The 20,641-nt window shown below is 36.2% G+C and overlaps 1 protein-coding gene across 3 annotated transcripts in view; it reads right to left on the bottom strand.

Annotated features, from left to right (window-relative positions):
• The window catches only part of ADAL (adenosine deaminase like), a 119,216-nt gene that overhangs the window by 98,297 nt on the left and 278 nt on the right, over nucleotides 1-20,641 (bottom strand). The window contains exons 1-11 of one of the 3 annotated variants that reach the window (XM_054565517.1): nucleotides 20,299-20,540; nucleotides 15,481-15,711; nucleotides 15,123-15,253; nucleotides 14,558-14,618; nucleotides 12,109-12,196; nucleotides 10,069-10,150; nucleotides 7,960-8,086; nucleotides 7,038-7,118; nucleotides 4,777-4,915; nucleotides 2,925-3,025; nucleotides 2,105-2,325 (exon numbers count right to left, since the gene is read on the bottom strand). In XM_054565517.1, coding sequence (XP_054421492.1) covers nucleotides 2,131-2,325; nucleotides 2,925-3,025; nucleotides 4,777-4,915; nucleotides 7,038-7,118; nucleotides 7,960-8,086; nucleotides 10,069-10,150; nucleotides 12,109-12,196; nucleotides 14,558-14,618; nucleotides 15,123-15,253; nucleotides 15,481-15,543 — 1,068 coding nt within the window. In that variant the 5' untranslated portion in view covers nucleotides 15,544-15,711; nucleotides 20,299-20,540 and the 3' untranslated portion in view covers nucleotides 2,105-2,130. Of the gene's footprint in view, nucleotides 1-2,094; nucleotides 2,326-2,919; nucleotides 3,026-4,776; nucleotides 4,916-7,037; nucleotides 7,119-7,959; nucleotides 8,087-10,068; nucleotides 10,151-12,108; nucleotides 12,197-14,557; nucleotides 14,619-15,122; nucleotides 15,254-15,480; nucleotides 15,712-20,298; nucleotides 20,541-20,641 lie in introns of those variants that run through there. The other 2 variants (XM_054565516.1, XM_054565518.1) reach the window with 2 other exon arrangements.

Consider the following 20,641-nt stretch of genomic DNA (forward strand, 5'->3'; position numbering starts at 1 on the left):
TAGGAAGTGTGCTAGTATGTTTTTTAAAAATGAGAGGATACTGTCTTAGTATATCTGTGTATAGTCTTGTGGGAAAGCAGTGGTTGGGATATCAACAGATAAAGAGTTCTGGTTCCAGATATCTCATGTGTAAGTCAACCTGCCTCCAATTCCCTTTCTGTAGAGCAGAATAATGTTTATACCTTAATCTGCCTCTCAGGGATACCATGTTAATAAAAAGTATATATATAAAGTGCTCAGTGTTTCTTCAGATGTTTTTAAAAACATGTATGTGCAAGTTATGATTAACTTGTTGCTGGTGGAAAAAGATAAATCTCCACCTGCTTATTTTGGCTCCCTGTGCGGGGTTACTAGGAGAATGCTTGTCTGAATCTTTATGTTCTAGACTGAGAAACATTAGAATATGGTGAAAGAACTTAGAATGAAAATCCTTCTGTGGTATCTGTATCCATATCCATTAGGCTCCATCAGAACTGAACATGGAGAGTGAGTCTTATTTTAAAAGACCCAGGACCAGGACTAGGCTTCCAACCTCCAGATGAAGAGAATGTGCAAAAGGAATAGGGCAAAGGCAAACTCTCTTACTGGGAAAAAACCAGTTCACCTCAAACTTGCTAACAAATCATTATCTGCTACCCAATCTACTATTCATAAGGATGGAAGAAATAAGAAATAGTTTTCAAACATTCTAAGAGAAACCAAGCCCACTGTTGGAGGAGCAAGAGAATCTGTATACCCCTATTCTTTTAACACCAAGACTTTTATGGAAACAGACTGGATGGAACTACATGCAAAGGAAATAAGAATGTATTAGCAAGACCTGGGCAGTCATATTTGTTTCCATCAGTCATTTCACTACTGCTGTTGTTTCTTTCCGTTTTTCTCCATGCTATCCTTCTTTTATTGCTTGTACTCTGTGGCCAATGCCATAGAACTTAATAACATATACAGTCTCTGTGTTGCTGCCATTTCTTTTCTACTATAATCTGAGTGTTGTCAGCAACTCTTTAGAGAACTATTTTTATGCTGACCATGTAGGAAAGGGAGGATGATATATGAATATAAAGATGGATCAATTATCTCTCCATTATTCAACTCAAAATCTAAAATGAAAACTTCATTCATATATATTCAAATAGCTATCTAGTGAGATACATGTCTCAAAGTTTTGCTGTATAAAATGTTATTGGGTATTCTCTGACATCATGGTGCATAAAATAACAGATGTCATGGAGATATTTTAGTTAGTTTAAATTCCTCCTACTTCCCTCATGGGCTCTTTCAGAAACAAAACTTTGGAACAACTGGAAGTCAGAATAAAGGCTGGAAATAGGGTATGGGGATTGAGTGAGGTCAGAGGGTGGCGTGACAAAAAATAAAGGCTGGAAATAGAGGACTAAAGTACCCTAGAGCTCAAGAAGCATCTGGCCGGCATAGCTCTATTATGGTCAAAGAGAAGAGAAAAGGTAAGGTAGAAACATTAAAAAAAAACCCAATAGCTTGATTCCAGAGGAATTAATCATAAGAAGGACAAAGCCAGATCTCAGCAGCTAGCCTTATCTTGTCACTAGAGTCACCCAAAGTAGATTAACCCTGACTACTGGATATTCACAGAAGGCCACAGTATGCAGTGTAGCCTTGAGTCAATAATTTTGGGGAATACTTCAGAGAGTGATTACAGTAAGCGTAACAAAATACAGAGCTGTTGTCTGAAGCTAGAAAGCTTAAAGGTCTTGGAGACAATCTGTTTCGCCCTCTCCTTACCTTATTTAGACTAGTAATTCCAAAACTTTTCCTTATGAAAAAATACTTTGAATTTCCTGAAGTTTTATGATCACTAATGCAGAGGGACCATTAAGTAAAAATCAGTGGTGGAATGGGGAATTTAGTTAGCAGCAACATTCATGTCCCTTCTAGTAAGCAGCATTTAGGTAAGCTATGTAAGACCTCAGAGTCTGTTAGTCAATGTAAGGTATATTTACTGAGCACCCACCATGAGTAAGGTACTGGTGATGGAGCCCATACTAGTTGGCTACTGTTCTTCAAAGAGGTGGATGGTTTACTAAGAGGAATATGGCAAGAAGATCTTGGTTGCAACACATACTCAAAAGTAATTCACTTTATTACATTTTAAAAATGTAACACTTTGGGCTTCAGATGATTCCACTTGCTCTTCAGTTCAGACCTGGTGCTCTCAGAAGCAAAGATGTGGTTGATGGATTCATAAGACAGATCCCATACCTGAGACGGGGTCAAATTAAATTTTTCAGCTGCCAGCTGGTACTCTTGGGAAAGGTGTGTTGCAAAAACACCCTTATCATCAGTCTGCCAACATAAGCAAGAAAATTTCAAAATGATTCAGGGAATGATTTAAAAAAAAAACAACTTTTTGATCATAGAGTCTATGTATTTTCCTATTTACCATGCTTCTTTTAAGAGTCTAAACGGGCCTATGAATATATACATGCCTATTTATAACTAAATTGGTTTGTTTACCCTTAAAACACACACACACACACACTCTTTCTCTTTCTCTCTCGCTCGCTCGCTCTCTCTCTCTCTCTCTCTCTCTCGCTCTCTCTGAAGCAGTGCTCTAACCATGACTGCATATTAAAATTACCCAGGGAGCCTTTAAAACATATGTGGACTCTCCCCAGATCATATAAAGCAGAATCTCAGGGGATGGGTACCAGGCATCACTATTTCTTCTTCTTCTTTTTTTTTTTTTTTAAATGTTCCCCTAGGTACTGTCCAAACCAGAGTCACCCTGGCCCTTTGCAGCCTCTTCTACCCCAGTCCCCTCTCACTCTATTTGGCCCTTATTACCCTCAGGCATGCAAGGCAGTAAGCTAGGTATTGAGTGTCTAACCTAATGCAACTCAGGGACTAAAAAGGAGCAAAATACTTCACACAAAACACCTTACACAAATCACCGAAGGATGGGCAATGCTGTACCAGAATCTGAAATGATGCTGGTCATAAGACGGGACTGTCTGACTTTTGATGTTTGAGGTCAAACAGAGTTCTAGATGAAAAAGAGGAAAAAGCCTTTTACAAAAAGCAGGTTAGTAGGCTCATTCATCAAGTAGATACATGTGAAATCTTTCCAAGCTATGCTAATTTTCAGTAGTTCATTATTTTACAAAATTGACCTTTTCTTATGTGTAAAAATTTGTAGTTCAATTAGTGTGGTTATGCAGGGAATATGCCCAACTTATGGTAGCAACTGCACCAGGCAGGGAATTAATATCCCCTTCACAGTCATGTGCTTCCCCCTTTCTTCTACCAAATGGAGGGGGAAAAAAGGAGTGTAAAAGCCAGTCACATGAAGAAGCCAGGGAATTATCTGAAAGTTGCTATACTTCTCCCTGGTCTTGGAGTGGAGGCTAAAATAAAGGTAAAATAATGGCAGCACTGCTTGAGGGTTACAGTATTATAAAAAGCCAACAGCAGATATGTACCTTTTCCATGGCTTCAAAGAAAACCCCTAATCTCCTTTACTCAGATAACCATCAATCACTGCCTGCTGCAAGTCCATCTTAAGAATGACTTCTATTAACAAATTCCTACCTTGAAAAACTGTACCAAGCTCTCTAGGCAGAGTAAAATACTTGACCAACTTGATGGATGGCATTTGCTCCCTTGGGTAAGGCAGCCTCAACACAAGGCCACTCAGTCCAAGGAATGGCAAACCCAACTTGCCCCCTCACCCCACTTACTTGGTGTGATTGGGAGCAGAGCTGAGCCATCACACTAAGTAAGATCTCTTATCACTATGGTTTCTGTTTTCTCTCCTTTTGTTGATGTTTAAAAATTTCCTCAGTGAAAAGAAAAAAAGCCTCACCCATTAGGAATTACTGAAAATTCTATAAATAGTTTAATGGTGATGGAAGGAGACTTGACGCAATGAACACAATACAATATACAGATGATGTATTATAGTATACCTGAAACCTGGATAATTTTAGGAACCAAAGTTAGCCCAATAAATTCAGTAAAGTAAAAAAAAAAAAAAAAAAATTGCATACCCACACAAGTATTCTTGCAAATTGGTAAATTTGTAAATTCAAACAATTTATCATTCAATCAGTTGCTGCTTTCCCTTTTCAGAAAGGCCTCCCTTGACCACCCAACTGAAAGTGGTTATCTCATCACTATATCAGCCTAATTTTCTTCAAAGAACAATGATATTTACTTGTATATTTGTTTACTGTTTCTCTTACCTATGCTAGAATATAAGTTGCTTGAGAAAGAAAGCTTGTCTGTTTTGTTTACTGCTCTATTTCCAGCAATTTGAAAAGTGACTGGAACAGAGTAGGCACTTCATAAATATATGCTGTCAGACAAAAACAGCTCCAGGTATATACATACAGACAAGTATGTAATGGTCAATGGACATATAATTATACTTCGAATTTTTCATAATTCTTAATTTTAAAATGTTACATTTTCATAACACATTAATTTGGTTAAAATCATTTCAAAATACTAGATGCCCCTTATTCTTTCAATATAAGACTAAGTTCCAGGAACTGGGGAATGTAACAGTGAACAAGACAGATAAGGGCCCTGCTTTCATGGAGTGTATATTCTAATGGGAGCTAAAACTTTCGGTTACCTAAAAGGCTCAGAAAGCACATACGCCATGCACCTTTTACTTTCTAAATGATACTTATATATTTAGAACAAAACTTCTCTACACATGGGTTGCAATCTAGGGGCTGGCGGGGGAAGGGACCGAGGGTTATCTGGAGGACCTTATGCCTTAAGCCTTACCCAGCGGTATCTGGTGCTTCCTCACAAAGTCCACCAGATCCAGGGATCCTCCCTCAGAGGAGTTGAGAAATGTCCCATGTCCGATTCTGTCAGGAAGCAGATCCAGGAGTACTTGTGTTTCTTTTTTGGGGTTTGGAATCTCAAAAAAGGGGAGAGAGGGCATCAATAACCTTTTTCAGTGGTTCTTTTTTTTTTTTTAAATAACTTTATTTGTTCATGCAACACCTAGGATATGCTTATTGATTTGGGAGAGGGGAAGGGAAATAGGGAGAGAAACACTGATGTGAGAGAGAAACATTGATTGGTTGCCTCTTATGTGCCCCAACCGGGGACTGAACCCACAACCTAGGTATGTGCCTGATGGGGAATCGAACCCATGACCTTTCAGTTTATAGGACAATTTTCGAACCAACTGAGCGACACTGGCCAGGGCTTTCAGTATTTCTTAAAAGTCCTTTTTTCTATAGCCAGGTACTTTGTCCCTGAGAAGATAGTGCAGACATTCTGGAAAGCTGAACTACTTATACCTTTCCAGCTCTCCTCTTTGCCTTTTATCTTCCCATTCATTTTCCAATACTCTAGATTCATTTCAATGATAATAACTATAATCAATAATAATAAACACTTATTAAGGACTTAACTTTGTTCCTTTTAACATACATTTTCCTTTAAACCTCAAGAATCTTACAAAGTATTAAAATGAAGAAATTACAGCTCAGAAAAACTTTCAAAAACAAAATCCCATCAGTCCATATGTATATATGTTTTCTGTTGTGTATATGTGTTCATATGTATTAGAAAAAGGTCTAGAAAAATACCAACACAAAACTGTTAACAGGATCCACCTGGGAGCATAATTGAAACAAAGAGGGGATCTTTCATTTTTTAATTGTTTTTCCTTCTACATTATAGTTCTCTACACTTGGATTTTCTTCAGATAAATAATTGTTGTAGTTAAAAATATAATGTATCTTAAATAAATGTTGTCCAAGGTCATAGAGCTAGTGAATGATATAGAGAACAGTGAAATTTGGCTCCACCTGACACCAGGGCCCAGACTCCACAGATAGTATGCTCAATGTTTTATTTTGACAAGGCTAGCTACACACATACCACAACCACCATGAAAATGTCTAGCTCAGTTTTTTTTTTTTTAAATCTCCTAATAGCCTAAAAGGCAAATAATAATAACACACTGAAATGAAATGCTTTATATACAATGGATCAAACAAGAAATCAACAGTTACTAATGTAAAGAGCTTTGATGCCATGCATAAGATCAGAGATAGCTGGTTACAGTGGCATGTGCATGCTGGCTGTTTCATTATACTAACCAACTGCTTCAATCAGGAGGTATTAACTTGAGTGAAAGATCTTTTTGACCAGAGTATGAAAACATGGAACCTAGATTTTAAGTTCTGACACTAGATAACCGACCCTTTGCTTGTAGACATGACAACCACCACCAATGACAAGAAGCTCCAATTTTCTCCTTAATCTTTAAACCATGCTATTCAGCCATCATGTATTACCCCACCCCATACTCAGGATAACCCTATGAGGTAAGTAGACTAAGTATTATTTCCTGCATTTAAGAAACAAATCCAAACTCATCTAGTTGTACATATTATGTACAGCTTTTTATATGTCAAAAGAAAAAAATAGGAAGAAAGTAAACCATCTTTAAAATTGGGGAAAGTGCAGTAGAGTCCCTTATTTGCCTCATGGGGATGTGCTTAAGAAAGTGGCTGTTCTCCAGCCATTACCTGTACATTATCTGTCACTTGTTCATGCTCCCAAGGAGCTGGGGGCTGATCAGGTGTCCCTGATTCCCTGCTGAGCCTCCTTATAAAATGATGAGCTACTTCTTTTCTTGCCAGTGCTTGTGACAGATACATTGAGGTCCCTTTCCCCTTGAGAACAAGTGAGATGAACTGGTGCTTCTTTCAATGTCAGCTTGCCAATGACAAGGTTGGTGATGGAAATTCATGCATTTTCTCTAGCAAGATGTCAAGTTGTTTTCAAGACATAGCTGTATCAGAAGTCAACAGCCATCCTCCCAGGAACCACAAAAACAAAACAAGTAACACAAGGGACCAAGGAAAGCCATGCCTTTATCATTATAATTTATGTTGAAAAATATTTCTATTTCCCCCTTCTAAAAATGATTTTCTAAGCCAGGTATATTTTTAGACATTTAAAGATGACTATTATTTTCTATTGTAATCTACCCTCTCCAGCCTGATTTTTACAATATTTACCTCTGAAAGGTGCAATGCCAGCTTTAGACCAGCTTTTTTTGCTTCTAAAAGAGGTTCCAAGAAATCCTTTGCTTGTCCTGCCTTGAAGATAAAAGGTAAAATGAGGATGCATGAGAACCTTGGGAAGACTGAGGAACTGGGTACTCTGTCCCAATAAATAAAATAATGGCAGAAAAAAATGGCACATTAATTCACTTGTACATTTTGTTTATAAAGCACCTAAAATGTGCTAGACACTTGTGGGCAATGCAAAGCTGGCAAAGATACAGTTCACCCTCAAGAATCTTAAGTGATCCTGAGGCCAATTAGCTAAACTAAATATAACAGTCACCAAATTTTATTTCTGAAAGGTTATCTAGCGCTAACAAAGAGAATCTCCCATGCTCCAGGACATCTGGCAATGTTTAGAAACATTTTGGGCTATCAAAACTGGGAGGTCCTATTGACATCTAGTGGATGGAGGCCCGGAATGCTGCTAAACGCCCTACAGTGCACAGGACAGTCCCCATAACAAAGAATTACTTGGCCCAAAATGCCAGTAATGCCATAGGTGAGATACCCTGCTTGAATCTTACATTCAAGAAGCTCTAGGCTAGCCTTTCTCAATTGGGATCTTCTATGAGATAATTAAGCTATAGCTTTAGGCATCCATTCTATATAACAAATTAACTTCTATATAGAATAGAGCTAGCTTGTATACCATCTTTAGAAGAATGGAGAAAATATTGTCATGCAAGTTTTTTCTTTTTTTATGGGGCTTAATTCTTTCACAGAACCCTGGTTGAGAACAGTTGCTGTAGGCATTCTAGTCATCCAAGAGTCTACTGGATCTCTGGTGAATGCAGGATGTTTCAAGTCAATCCTTATCCCACAAACTAACCTGACCTTTTAGAAATAAAATTATTTAGGAAAAATAACTTACTGTAGGGTCTCCACTGAGGTCAAGGCCAAGAACTGTATCTTCAGTAGAAAGGAAGAATTCTTCAGCAAGTTTAACAGTCTCCTTGGCCACTGAAGGGCCTCCTCGTCTGTCGACTGATATCAAATATCTTTAATATAAGAAAAACTCAGTTGAAAATGAATATGATAAAAAAGACAACTGTTGGTTGACTAGAGAGCAATGGCAGCTACATCTTACTATAGGAAATGTATAGCCTAACTGACATGACATCTTACTTTGCTACAGGGAATGAGATATAAATTCCTAAATAGCACCAAATATCTAGTAAATGTTCAAATTTCTAATTGTCTCATGACTTTTTTGTTCGATTATTTAACAGTTTGTTCGACTGTGTTGGTCAACACATTTCAAGCGTCTTTTAATCTATAGCCACTACTTTTACCCACCTCCCCCACCTCTTTTCTTAAATTTATTTGTTGAGGAAACTACGTCATTTGTCCTATAAAGTTTCCCACAGTCTGAGTTTTGCTGAATGAATCCCTGTGTTACCAGCATGTTCTCCCATCTCTTGAATTTCCTATAAACTGGACATTGGATATAATCTAGAGGCTTCATCAGATTGGATTAAATTAAGAGTATTTCATAGGTGGTATTGTGTTCTTTCATCAGGAGGCTTAGATCCATTATTTCATAAAGATTACAAAATCAGTAATATCTAATTCTAACTGGAATTCTACAGGAGTCACATTCAAGGTTCTCTGGATACAAGAAATACTCAGAGAACCCCTGTTAACATTGTGTAATTTTCCTCTAGCACTTATTAGTTTATCTATTTATTCACAAAATAAAGGAATTTCTCCATTTCTTTACAGAATTTGGATCAACTATATATAAATTCTGTGTCTTTTTTTTCACTTAACAATTTCTCCTGCTATTAAATAATATTATAAAACAACATAAATCATAGGAATGTAACAATGTAATTGTGCTCTGATCACTGGACATTTTAGGATGCTCTCTATTTTTTGTTATAAATAACACGCACATAAACCAATCTACTTCCTTAGGATACATTTTTAGAAGATAATTACTGGATCAGAGGGGAAACTTATATTCATAGATCTTAATACATACTGCTCTTTGGAGGGGTTTTATTAATTATATATAATCACCAACAGTGCAAATTCACAAACACTGGTTATTACCATTTTTGGTGGGGGGAGACTGAAATGCCACTGTATTTTCAAAAATTATCTGATTATAATGGCCATTTGTCTTCTTTTCTGAATTCTTGTCTTTTGAGTGTTTTTTAAAATGGGGGTATTAGTCTAGTTACTTAATTCTGAGAGATTTTATAGCCAGAAATGCTACAACTAGCTTTCTTCCTTGGAGGACCTACTGAGCTCTGGTGATGTGCCAGTTCTGTTCTAAGCATCAGGAGTGAACTGGTGAATCAAAAGATAAGGTTTGTGGCCTCCCTGAATACACACCCTAGTGGTGAGCATATATACACAAATAAAACAAGACATTTTCTGATCTGGTTAAAGACTGCCATAAAGGAAATAAATAGTGTGACTAGAGGATCTGGGGAGGACACTTTAGATAAAGTGGTAATGGAAGGCCTCTCTTGAGGAAGTGACAGTTGAATTGAGACCTGAATAATGAGAAGATGCCAGCCATCCAAGGATATGGTGAAAGTGTGTTCTAGGCAAGTTACAGGAAATAAAAAGGTGCTGAGGTGGGATAGTCTTGGACTATATGGGGAACAGAGATGCCAGTGTATAGTAAGTAACAAGTGGTCCAGATGAGGCTGGAGAAGTAAGAGAGGCAGTCAAATCATGTGGGACCTTGGAGGCTGCAGTGAGAAATCTAGATTTTAGCTGAAGAGCAATGGAAAGCCCTACTTTACTACAGCATCCGTACTCAGAATTTAATCGCCACATGAATATTTCAGAACTACATTCTCAACATTAAAGAACATGGTTCTTCACTGATTTTTCTATTATAAGATAAAAATAGGTTATTGGTTAGTTTATAAAATTATCCATTATACCCATAGTCAAAAAGTAGTAAAATTTTCACACATTCTGGATTTTTAAATGATGACCACTAAGGTACAATGTTTCTTACCTAACATCAATGTCTAAGTTTTCTTGTTTAGACTGTTTTATACCCTCAAGTACAGATTCCACATAAGTTTTTTTAGTCATTCCTGGAGAGGACACAAAGAAAACATATGTAAAGAGATCATCAGCTATTTCGTCATTCAACATTAGTAGCATCCCTATGTGAACAATTACGTACTCACTTTATGTTGAGACAAAAGCATGGTTAAAAATGAATTAAAACATGGCCCTTATTGATATAGTTTAGTAAATACTAATTGAACTTTAATAAATTTAGAAAAAAATGAAGTACTACATAAATAAAATTTTAAAAATATATACAAAATACAAGCACATTTAAAAATTATTCTTAGATTAAACAGGCATAAAATTACTCTCACAAATTGTTATGAAAATTTTTAAATGTTCTACAAAACAACAACAAGCACTTTTCTAAAGCCTGCCCTTAAAGAAACAAACAAAAAAAAAAAGTATATTTCTTTACTAGTAAAATGTTTTCCTGCTGGTCCAGAAAAACATCATGAGTTCCTTTCTCCTCAATTCTGCTCAGACTCAGTGTTTCCCATCCAGGGCACTAGAGATGTTCTTAAAGTTTCAGTGCTTAATTTCTCTTCTGGGGAGCTCTGAAATAGTGCTCTCTAGAACAACCTCCTCTAAAATACTCTCATACTCCAATTCTAAAATGCTTATTCTTGGTGGGAGATCTCTAGTAAAGTCCAGGAAACTATGAAGAAGAAAAATAAAAATAACACATAATCCCACCACTCAAAGCTAACCACTGTCTTTGTGTGTGCGCGCCTACAGGTGTATATATACATACCCTATATGTCATCCCATATCATTAAAGTGTCTTTGCAACTATTTTTAATGGTTGCCTAATATTCCATTAGCCTCTGCTTAACAACTGCCCTATTGTTACATACTTAGGTTAACAACTCCCTTTTGAATCTCTGATTAGCTCTAATAATTTGCAGGTTTCTTCTTCCCTTTCACTACCCTCACCATCATAACTTGGAACTGATTCTGCAGTTTAAAAATGTGAGATAAGAATCTTTTGCTTGTCCCAGTTGTCATCACAACAGAACTGCAAAATTTCCAGTATCTTCCATCACCCACCATCATTTCTACATTAAATCCAAATCTGCACATAATATATAGTTGCAAAAATTTTACCTCCTGAATGCTTACCAGACTACACCTGTCAGGGCACAAGATGGCTTGGTAGGATCTCTTCAGGTCACAAAGTGCTAATAGGAACCCAAAGATACTACATAATATCTCTTGATACCACTATTATGGAACAGGGTCCCAGGAAATTTCTCCAGACCACCTCTAGATTTGCTCATCTCCATCCAGAGCAGTTTCACCATATCATACCTTGCTCCTTGCCTGACACTATTTGTTCCTGAGTAGTGACTGAATAACCTCATTTCAGTGACTGTCATAAAACATGACTCTGTGTCTACTCAATGGCATTGTCTCACAAGTGCTCTTTATGTAGGGAGTAAGAATTAGCTTATGTTTTAGACAATGCAACTATAAGCAAATGTAGCAAATGTCCTTTTCTCATAGTGAGAAAAACAAAAAATTTGTGGGCTTTTTTATTTCCCTTAAACAAATAATACCTGACCTAATGTTTTAAAGAGTAACTTACTCATTTTTAAAAAAATACTTTTTAAAGATTTTATTTATTTTTAGAGAGGAGAAAGGAGGGAAATGGAGGGAGAACATCTGTGTGAGAGAGAAACATAATTGGTTGCCTCTTGCACAATCCCCAACTGGGAACTGAACCCGCAACCCACGCAAGTGCCCTGACCACGAGTCAAACCAGCAACCTTTCCCTTTGTGGGACGATGCCAAACTGAGCCACACCAGTCAGGGGAGAATAACTTACTCATTAATAATATACATCATAAGATGTGGAATGTTGATTCTACTTTTACAATAGAGTAAAAGTAAGTGCTTTGTATTCTCAACATGTAAACACATGAATGACAAAGAACACAGAAAAGAATACCTTGGCTGAGAAGAAATTAATTTCTACCTGTAGTATTTTCTATTCTGGGTGTGCTCCTTAGTTCCAGGTACTTGACACCATCATCTGCAAATTCTTTAATGACATCTTTTGTGACCTGACAATAAAAGCAATATACATAATATTGATAATACTGTTGTAAGGGTAACAATGAAAGTGCCAAATGCAACAGCTTTATTTCATTCATTAACTTTGACTTGCAAGTCTTGTAGTTAAGATTACCTGTTTTGTCACACTCCTGGTGGGGATCATGACAGAACTGCAAAATTTCCAGTATCTTTCATCACTCCCCATTATTTCTACATTAAATCTAAATATGCACATCATTAACACTTTTCTTCCTTTTAACAATTTTTCTATTTCGTAGTGTTCATAGCAGCAATTTGATAAAACAGAGAAATAAGTCAAAACTAAAATCAGTTAAAACCATCTATCAGTGTGTAGTGCTAGAAAGGCACATGTGGAAATGAACAGCTAATATTGGGCATGACTGATGTACAATTTAGAGTCATGGCTTAAGGTTCTTATTCAAGTTATTTAGGAATAAGTTGTATTTTTTAACAGATTCTTTAGGCAGGGTTAAATTTTCCTCAGAAGTATTTACGAAAATTCCTCTTAGGCAAAGAAAATAGGTAATAAATATAAGTAAAACTGTACGCAATTTAGCACAAATCTCAACAATCCAAAAATTACTAAATGACCAGAGTAAATGATATATAAGGCCTGAAGGTATGTTTTCCTTCTCTGCCATCAATCCTAAAAAATACCAAATCTAAAAGAAAAAAGACCAGGTTGGAGATACTGTGACAACATGCCCTAGCTGGCCTTATAGTTGGTATCCTAATCCTGCTTTGACTGTGTGCACATGGGCAGGCAAGTGCAGTGTCTGGGCAAAGGAACAAGGCGTTGGCTGGTTGTGCACAAAGTGCCTAATGGGGTGGCACTATCTTAATGGATTCACTCCAATCCAAGGTCTGAACCTCATTTTTTTTTTTTTTTGTTAAATAAAAACCAAAAAGGAATTTACTATGATATAAATATGATTGGTGACCCAGATTCATCAGGAGGTCTAGAGAACTGGCCTCAGAGACTACACACCTTACAACATAACAGCATCCAAAAATCACATGATACTCTTGTAACCAAGAGTGATATCACTGTTTCCTCCACCACCAAGCACGAGCCTGCAGCTTCCACATACTAGAGCCAATGGTAATGCTTCTCTAGGAACTCTAAGCTGCTGCTTTTGCCACCATCAGACTGTGGACCTTGTTTCCACACGTTGAGGAACTTGCATCTTGTCATTGCTCCAGACCCAGAGACCCCAACTCATAGGAGACTAATGTAGCCTATTTGTTAATGCATACACTGACAAGGAGGGTGTAAAGTGGCTGTTCTTCTTAGTGACTTCAGTGATCGTATCTACTATTCTGAGCACCCTTCATTTTGGTGGTGAGATACCTATGAAACCCAATGAGTAACAGAAGGTTGCTGGCAGGTATAGAATGAGAGCAATGGAAGATTTATGTAGGCCACAGTGAGGCCTGTTGAATCATCCCTACCCCGTGTCCAAGAATACTTTCTTGGGGTCCACATCTGTGTCTGTCAAATTCAGCCCTGACTATAAACTCCTCAGGGGCAGGGACCATGTCAATCTATCTTTATATCTCCCAGCCTCTTGCACTGGAACACTATGGGCACTCAGTCTTTTGCTGAACTAAACTTTTAGACTCAACTCTCTTCCAACAGATGATATACTGTTTATCATGAGGATCAATCTCGGCCAAGGAGGAAAATTCTTTCTTGAACAGTCAAAAGTTAGTTCTTCAGAAAAACAAGTTGTACTTCTTACTTTGCATTTTTTTCTACTGATTAAGAGCACTGACAGGATTTTGTTTCTCTTCATTTGCAAAGAAGACATTTTAAAATACCATCCTACTCAGATCAATGATACAGAAGCCACTTTTCCATATCATGGAGACTCTAGTCTCATGAAGCTCTAGATAAGAGAACACAGTGGTGTCCTTTAGTCCTTCATTCCCAGAGAAAGGAACTATTCCCCTAGGGTGTAATAATTCAATTTTTAGGCACTTGTGAACTTCCTTCTCTCTCTATAACATCCACCTAGGCAGTGAAAAATCTTCCAAGCAATAGAAATAAAAACCTTATCAAAGTCATTTCTATCTGTGGTTAACTATTATGGAAAACAGGACCAGATTTTCTCCTCCATGTTGTTCTCCATCTAACAGAAGATATTCATCTAGTTCTATCCTCATATCTTTTACAATGAACACAGTCTTTTGATATTAGCTCTTAGGCAAATCTCTTATATTAGTTTTGGAAAGAGTTACTATAAAAAAAGCAGAAAACATTTTTTCATCAGACTTGATGCAACAAGAGGAAAGCATAAATTACCTAATAATTTTTAAACTTGTCTAAAAATTGTCTCACTTCTTACCATTAAAATATCTTCAGGGCTAGTAGTAAGCTGATGAATAATCTGGAACATCTGGAAACATCTATAACATTAATGGAAAGCTTTAAAAATACTCTAGTCATCAAAAACTCAAGATGAACTTAGCAATCAAATTAATATTTTAGGCTAATAGTAATTATATTTATAAAAAACTACAGAATGGTTTTTTTTTAAACTGCATTGATATGGAAAGATAAATGACTGAAAAATAAAACAGTACTGATATTTTAAATTGGGAAATACTAGTTTCCCTTCACCATGCCAGCCCACCCCCTCCACCTGCTGGTAGGAGCAAAGAGAGGAAAAGTCAATAATCCTATACTTTCAAGTCTAAAGAATATTCCAATATAGTATTACTTTACAAACAACATAAATCATTCAAAATATTGTCAACAGTCTGACAGCTGGAAAAAATGCTATATGCCAAGTTATACTCTCCATACTAGATGGATACCCTACTCCTTTAACTACTAAAATCTGAATTCTTACATACTATTTATAGTGATAGAGAAAAAAAAAAGTGTGTCCACAATCTCCCCAAACTCACTCTTCTAAAGTTCTTTTCTTTCCCTTATCAATCATAGTCATCTGATCATGGATTTTAAGACCTGGTTTTTTAGCTATTAATTTCTTCATGGTATTAGAACTGATGGATCCATTCAAGTGGGCATGAAGTTCCTAAAACAAAAGAATACAATCAGTGAAACATATCAAGTATCTACTAGATTCACAGCATTATACCAGTTTCTTGATGTTTACAGTCCATAGTAGGCTACCACATTTAGCTATGTAACTTTTAAAAAAATTTACAAATTATACCTATAAAATTTACTTTTGTGAAAAGAAACAAAACAGAAGACATTATAATTAGCAACCACTCTAGAATTCTATGGTTGAATTCTTACCACTTTAGGTAATTCTGAATAAAAGGTTCTCTTCCACTGCTGCTGGTCTTCTGCCTCTGTCATGATTTAGCAGAATAAAAAGATCTTTCTCCAAACACTCTTATTATTGGTATGAACCATACAATGTATTTCAGTCAGTAAATTTTTTGGTCTTAAGTTTCCTTCAGATTGCTTTATTTCCGCACATTTTTATAAGATTAGCTGTAAATGTCGCTCTGGGCTCAGCTTCACCTATTCAAACAAATGTGAATATTTTCAGATGTTGACACAAAAGCAATGAAACACGATTTTGCTAATTTATTCCTTAAAAGACAAAAGCTCCTCTAAAGCTAATTTAAATGAGCTAATAATCTGAACTAAAAATAAGAAAATGTAAGAGGTGGATTACAATCCGAAATGTTGTTGGGTGTATTCCTCACCAATTAGCATTTTCTAGAAAACTACTTCTAAAACTAGAAATTTATAATACCTATAACAAAGTTTACATTTTTTAATTGTTTAAAATACATAAAGGAAGAACAGCAGCACTGGTTTCAGTGGACCTAGAGTAGCCCTTTTACTGTTCTGGCAGTTAGTAGCCATGTGGCCTTTGTCACTTAACCTCACAGTTTCAGTTTCCTTATTTGTAAAAAACTGATAAAAATGCAGCATAACAGTGATGATTGATACTGTAATTTAAATTCCCCTCTTGTATACTCCTATATAATCCAGTGACTATCTTTCACTCAATGCTTTATCATATTGTCTCTCAATTACTGATTTACTTGTCTTTCTCCCTCACCAGACTGTGAGCTTCCTAAGGACAAGGACCATGTTTAGTACCTAACACAGCACAGCGCCTAGCATATTACAGGTGATAACTCAGTCCTAATTTTTCCTTTATTTCTGAAGATGGCTTATACATTAACATAAATTTCAAGTGAAATTTAGTGATGTTCAAAGTAGTCATCTTTACTCTCTGGGTTCTCATATATTGATGATGATGATGTTGATAATAATAGCAGTTTCCATTCAGTTCCATCAGCAGTTTCACATATGTGATACGTGACAAACATCTTTAATAATATAATCTTTAATCTAACTGATAACCTTGCAAAATAAGTATTTTTTACCACATTACAAATCAATAGATTGACACTGAGAGGGGTTAAATAAGTTACCAAAATATTAAAATAGGAAATAAAGAAAATAGTTTGTACAGAAGTAGACAGAGCCATAGAAAACCACAGAAAGGCCAACTCGGTATGAGTTAAAAGTAACATTTCAACAGAATACCAGGAAAGTGCTTAGTAAATAGTAATGAATGAAAAATATGGACTGTTTAATTGATATGTTTAATATCTCCACTGAAGTACATAAAAGATGTCATTAAAATGAAAAAAAACATACTTTATCTTACATAGGTAAGTCAGTGTGCCATAAATTGAATTACAAAGTAAATGTTAATCAAAACTCTCAAAATTATTCCTTAGAAACTGATTTTTGAAGTTCATGAAAGACTTAACGTGTAAAATTATCCAGAAAAAATTCTGAATCTCAAAATAATACTTAATACTGGTGAAGATCTGAGTAAAAATTCTAGTGTGAGCAGAACCTGGTATGGTCTTTTTGGAAAGCAATTTGGCTATATTTATCAATACACACAAACCCACATATTTACTGATCCGGTAATTCTGTTAGGAATTTATCGTTTATAGGACATGAACAAGTACATATCTTGTAATATTATTTGTAATAGCAAAACCTGGAAACAACCTAAATGTCCATTAGTGGGGTACTGGCTAAGTTAGTTAATATATCCACCCAAATGACTATGTGGAAAGGTTTCTGGGATATAAATGTTACTTCCAAAAAGTAAGTTCAAAATATATGGTTTAGAAAGATGACATGAATAAAGCATGTATGTATGGCTCCAAACAAATACACAGTCTTATATATTTATATCTTTATTCCTAAACAGATATAAAAGGGCACATAGAAAACTGTTACCACTAGAATGTGGGTTGGAAATGGCAAAGGTTGGAAAGAGAATTTTACTTTATTTATATCATACAGTTTTGTGCAATTTTAAGGTTTTACAACAAGCATGTAATACTTGATTACTTCTGAAATACTTTTAATAAATTTTTAAATAATTAATTTAGATAATTTACTTATTAATAATTTTAATAAATTATTTTTAAATATTTAACAAATTAATCATTTAAAATAATTGTTTCTAAAACAATTAATTTTTTAAAATCTTGTAAAACAGCTTAATTATTATGATTTGCAAGAGAAAAGAACTTTTATAGTTAGACAATAGAAAGATAGCCTTAAAAAGCCACTTACAGCCCTGGTCAGGTAGCTCAGTTGGTTAGAGCATTGCTCCGATATCAATAAGGTTGTGGGTTTTTGATCTCCAGTCAGGACACATACAAGAATCAACCAATGAATGCACAAATAAGTGGAACAACAAATTGATGTTTCTCTCTCCCTCCCCCTTAATTTCTCTCTCAAAAATCAATTTTAAAAAAAGAGAACATTTAAGAGCATATATACCATGCCTATATAGTGGGCTAGTAATATCCTACTCTAGGATCCTGACCCTACCTTGCGCTATATTCAAACTATTCTCAAGCACTGGCTACAATGTTAACTTATGGAAATTTGAAAGCCACAAAAACAAGCACAATTTTTGCAAATCTGAAAAAAGCTGTTGTTTCACTGATCCTTGCCTAAGATACTACTATCAATAATATCACTCCCTGGCAAATTCACCTTTCCTAGGATGGATTTCGCATGGGCTAGAAGCAGCTGTAGTGAGAGTGAGGATCTGATAGACAACACATTGAGATAAGATCTTTTTACATTTGTACTAATAGTTTATCAAGTTAAAGAAGGACCAGAGCCAAGTCTCCTGTCTCAAGAGTACTTTTTCATGACAAAAGAGGGAGGGGATTAAGAATAATAAAAATTTTTGTTACTATTTATTAAACACTTCTATGAACCACGCACTACGCTAAGTGTCTGTCTTAATCTTCACAACAACCCATAAAGTAATATTAACTCCCATTTTACCTAAGAACAGATTTAAAAAATAATTAACAGAAAACAATCGTAAGATAACCAAATCATAAATTTTGCCCTATTCTCTTTCTTCCTGAATCACTTTTATTTCTGCTCTTTACCAGAAAATATTTCTAAAAAATCACATACATTTTACTAACTTATCTTCAAATATAATTTCTATAGTGCTATATATTTTTTTCAAATCCTACAACTCTTTTTGTTCCCTCTTTGGTCCTCAATCAACCTGAGACAACTTACAAAGCACACGTAGTCCTCTCATTTTACAGATGAGGATCCCAGGGCCCAGCATGCTCAGGGGAGAATCCTTCTCCCATTCCCTTCAAAGGCAATTCCAAACTTTTCAAGCATTCCCCTAGACCCAACTGCTTCACACTTAAGTGACAACCCAGACACCAGTTTTATAGAGACAACAGGAGTCATTAGACATGAATTCCCTTTATTTCTTCCCCCCTCCCCCACACCTACACTTACCTTTATCTACACCCCTCCTTCCCTCAGGAGTCAGAGAAAAAAGATTCATTCTCTTGTCTCTCCAACTAATTTGTGCCCAGAATCCAATTCCTCCCCATATATCCTAATTCATTATTTCACTAGTAAATCTCACTCTTCTGTTCCTCCAACCTCTCTCTCCACTAGCTTATTTCACTCAGGGGACTAACATGCAAGCATAGTATTTGCTTCCACCTAAAAAAAAAAAAAAAAAAAACCCCAAACTTTCTTTAACTCCACATTCCTCCTTTAACTATTTGCCCTTTCTCTCCTTTTCTTAAGAGTTAAGGTCCTTGAAAGTGTAATTTAGATCAGCTGCCTCCATTTACTTATCTCCCATTCACTATAATATGGCTTCTGCCCTTATTACTCCATAGAAATTGCTCTCCCTAAGGCTATTAGTAGGTCTTAAACACTAAATCTAAATGAAACTTTTTCAACTAACAAAACTTTATCCTGACTCAAACTTTTGAGTTACAGTATTCAAATTCAAACTGGCTGGACTTAAAACTCATACTTCTAACCATTATGCTATATTGCTTCAAGGTAACCACACCTATAGTTACCCAGATTCCCTTCTCCATCCCAACCCCTAGTCACCAAATCCTAATGAGTGTATTATAAATTTCCTTACTATCTCTGGAAGCAGTTTTCTACTGGTGATGACATCCAAACACCCAATTCAGAAATGTGATGGTTATTTTAAACCCCCAACAAGGCTCCGACCATATCAAGAGGGAAAAATCACCTCTCTTCCGTGATTCCCTCACTACCCTAAAATCACAGAGTTTTGAAAGTGGAGGGGAAATGTCATTTTATAGCAGATGAACTGGGGCTGAGTTGTTTACTTACTGTCAGCCTAGCACAGAGCTGGGAATACAGGGAATAGTACATATCTGTGGGAAAAAACTTATTGGGTGAATCATAACCTCTGCAAAGGTTTGTTCATTTTGCACCTAGCCTCACTGACCCCTTTCCAGACTAAAATGGGATCTCTTTGTAACAACTTCAGGGGTGTCCAACTCGCAGCCCAGGATGTCATATGAATGGGGCCCAACACGAAATTGTAAAGTTACTTAAATCCTCTTTTCTGCTCATCAGTTTTCAATAGTGTTTGTGTATGTAGTATGTGGCCCAAGACAACTCTTTTTCTTCCAGTGTGGCCCAGAGATGCCAGAAAGTTGGACACCTTTGAATTAAAGCATTAAATAAATTAGCACTAGTAGTATCAGAGGAACCACTGTTCTACTTGCTCACCAACGTCAGTGGAATGGATTTTCCCGTCCAAGTTCTGGCTTTTCCCACAGACTCTCTTCATTGAGATTTTTGTCAACAGTTGAGTCAACTATGAGAACTTACATAAAAATTTCCCTTCATATGGAAAAGCTTCTAGAAAAGGGATAACCCGTGCTTCCCTGACACAGTTAACGTGTCCATGATAAGCCGCAACGGTGGTCTTCCCGCAAAAACGCTGTCCCAGAGAACCAAATAGTCAACCACAGTAAAATTTTACCATAAGCTACACCCTCTTCAATTCTGACTAGGAAGGCGCGCTCTTCCCGGAAGTGACGCACACTAGTCCGCGGAAGAGGAGACAAGG

This window comes from Pteronotus mesoamericanus, unplaced genomic scaffold (assembly GCF_021234165.1).
Source record: "Pteronotus mesoamericanus isolate MK-2021 breed Mesoamerican mustached bat unplaced genomic scaffold, CSHL_Meso_final contig_164, whole genome shotgun sequence".
Taxonomy (NCBI): domain Eukaryota; kingdom Metazoa; phylum Chordata; class Mammalia; order Chiroptera; family Mormoopidae; genus Pteronotus; species Pteronotus mesoamericanus.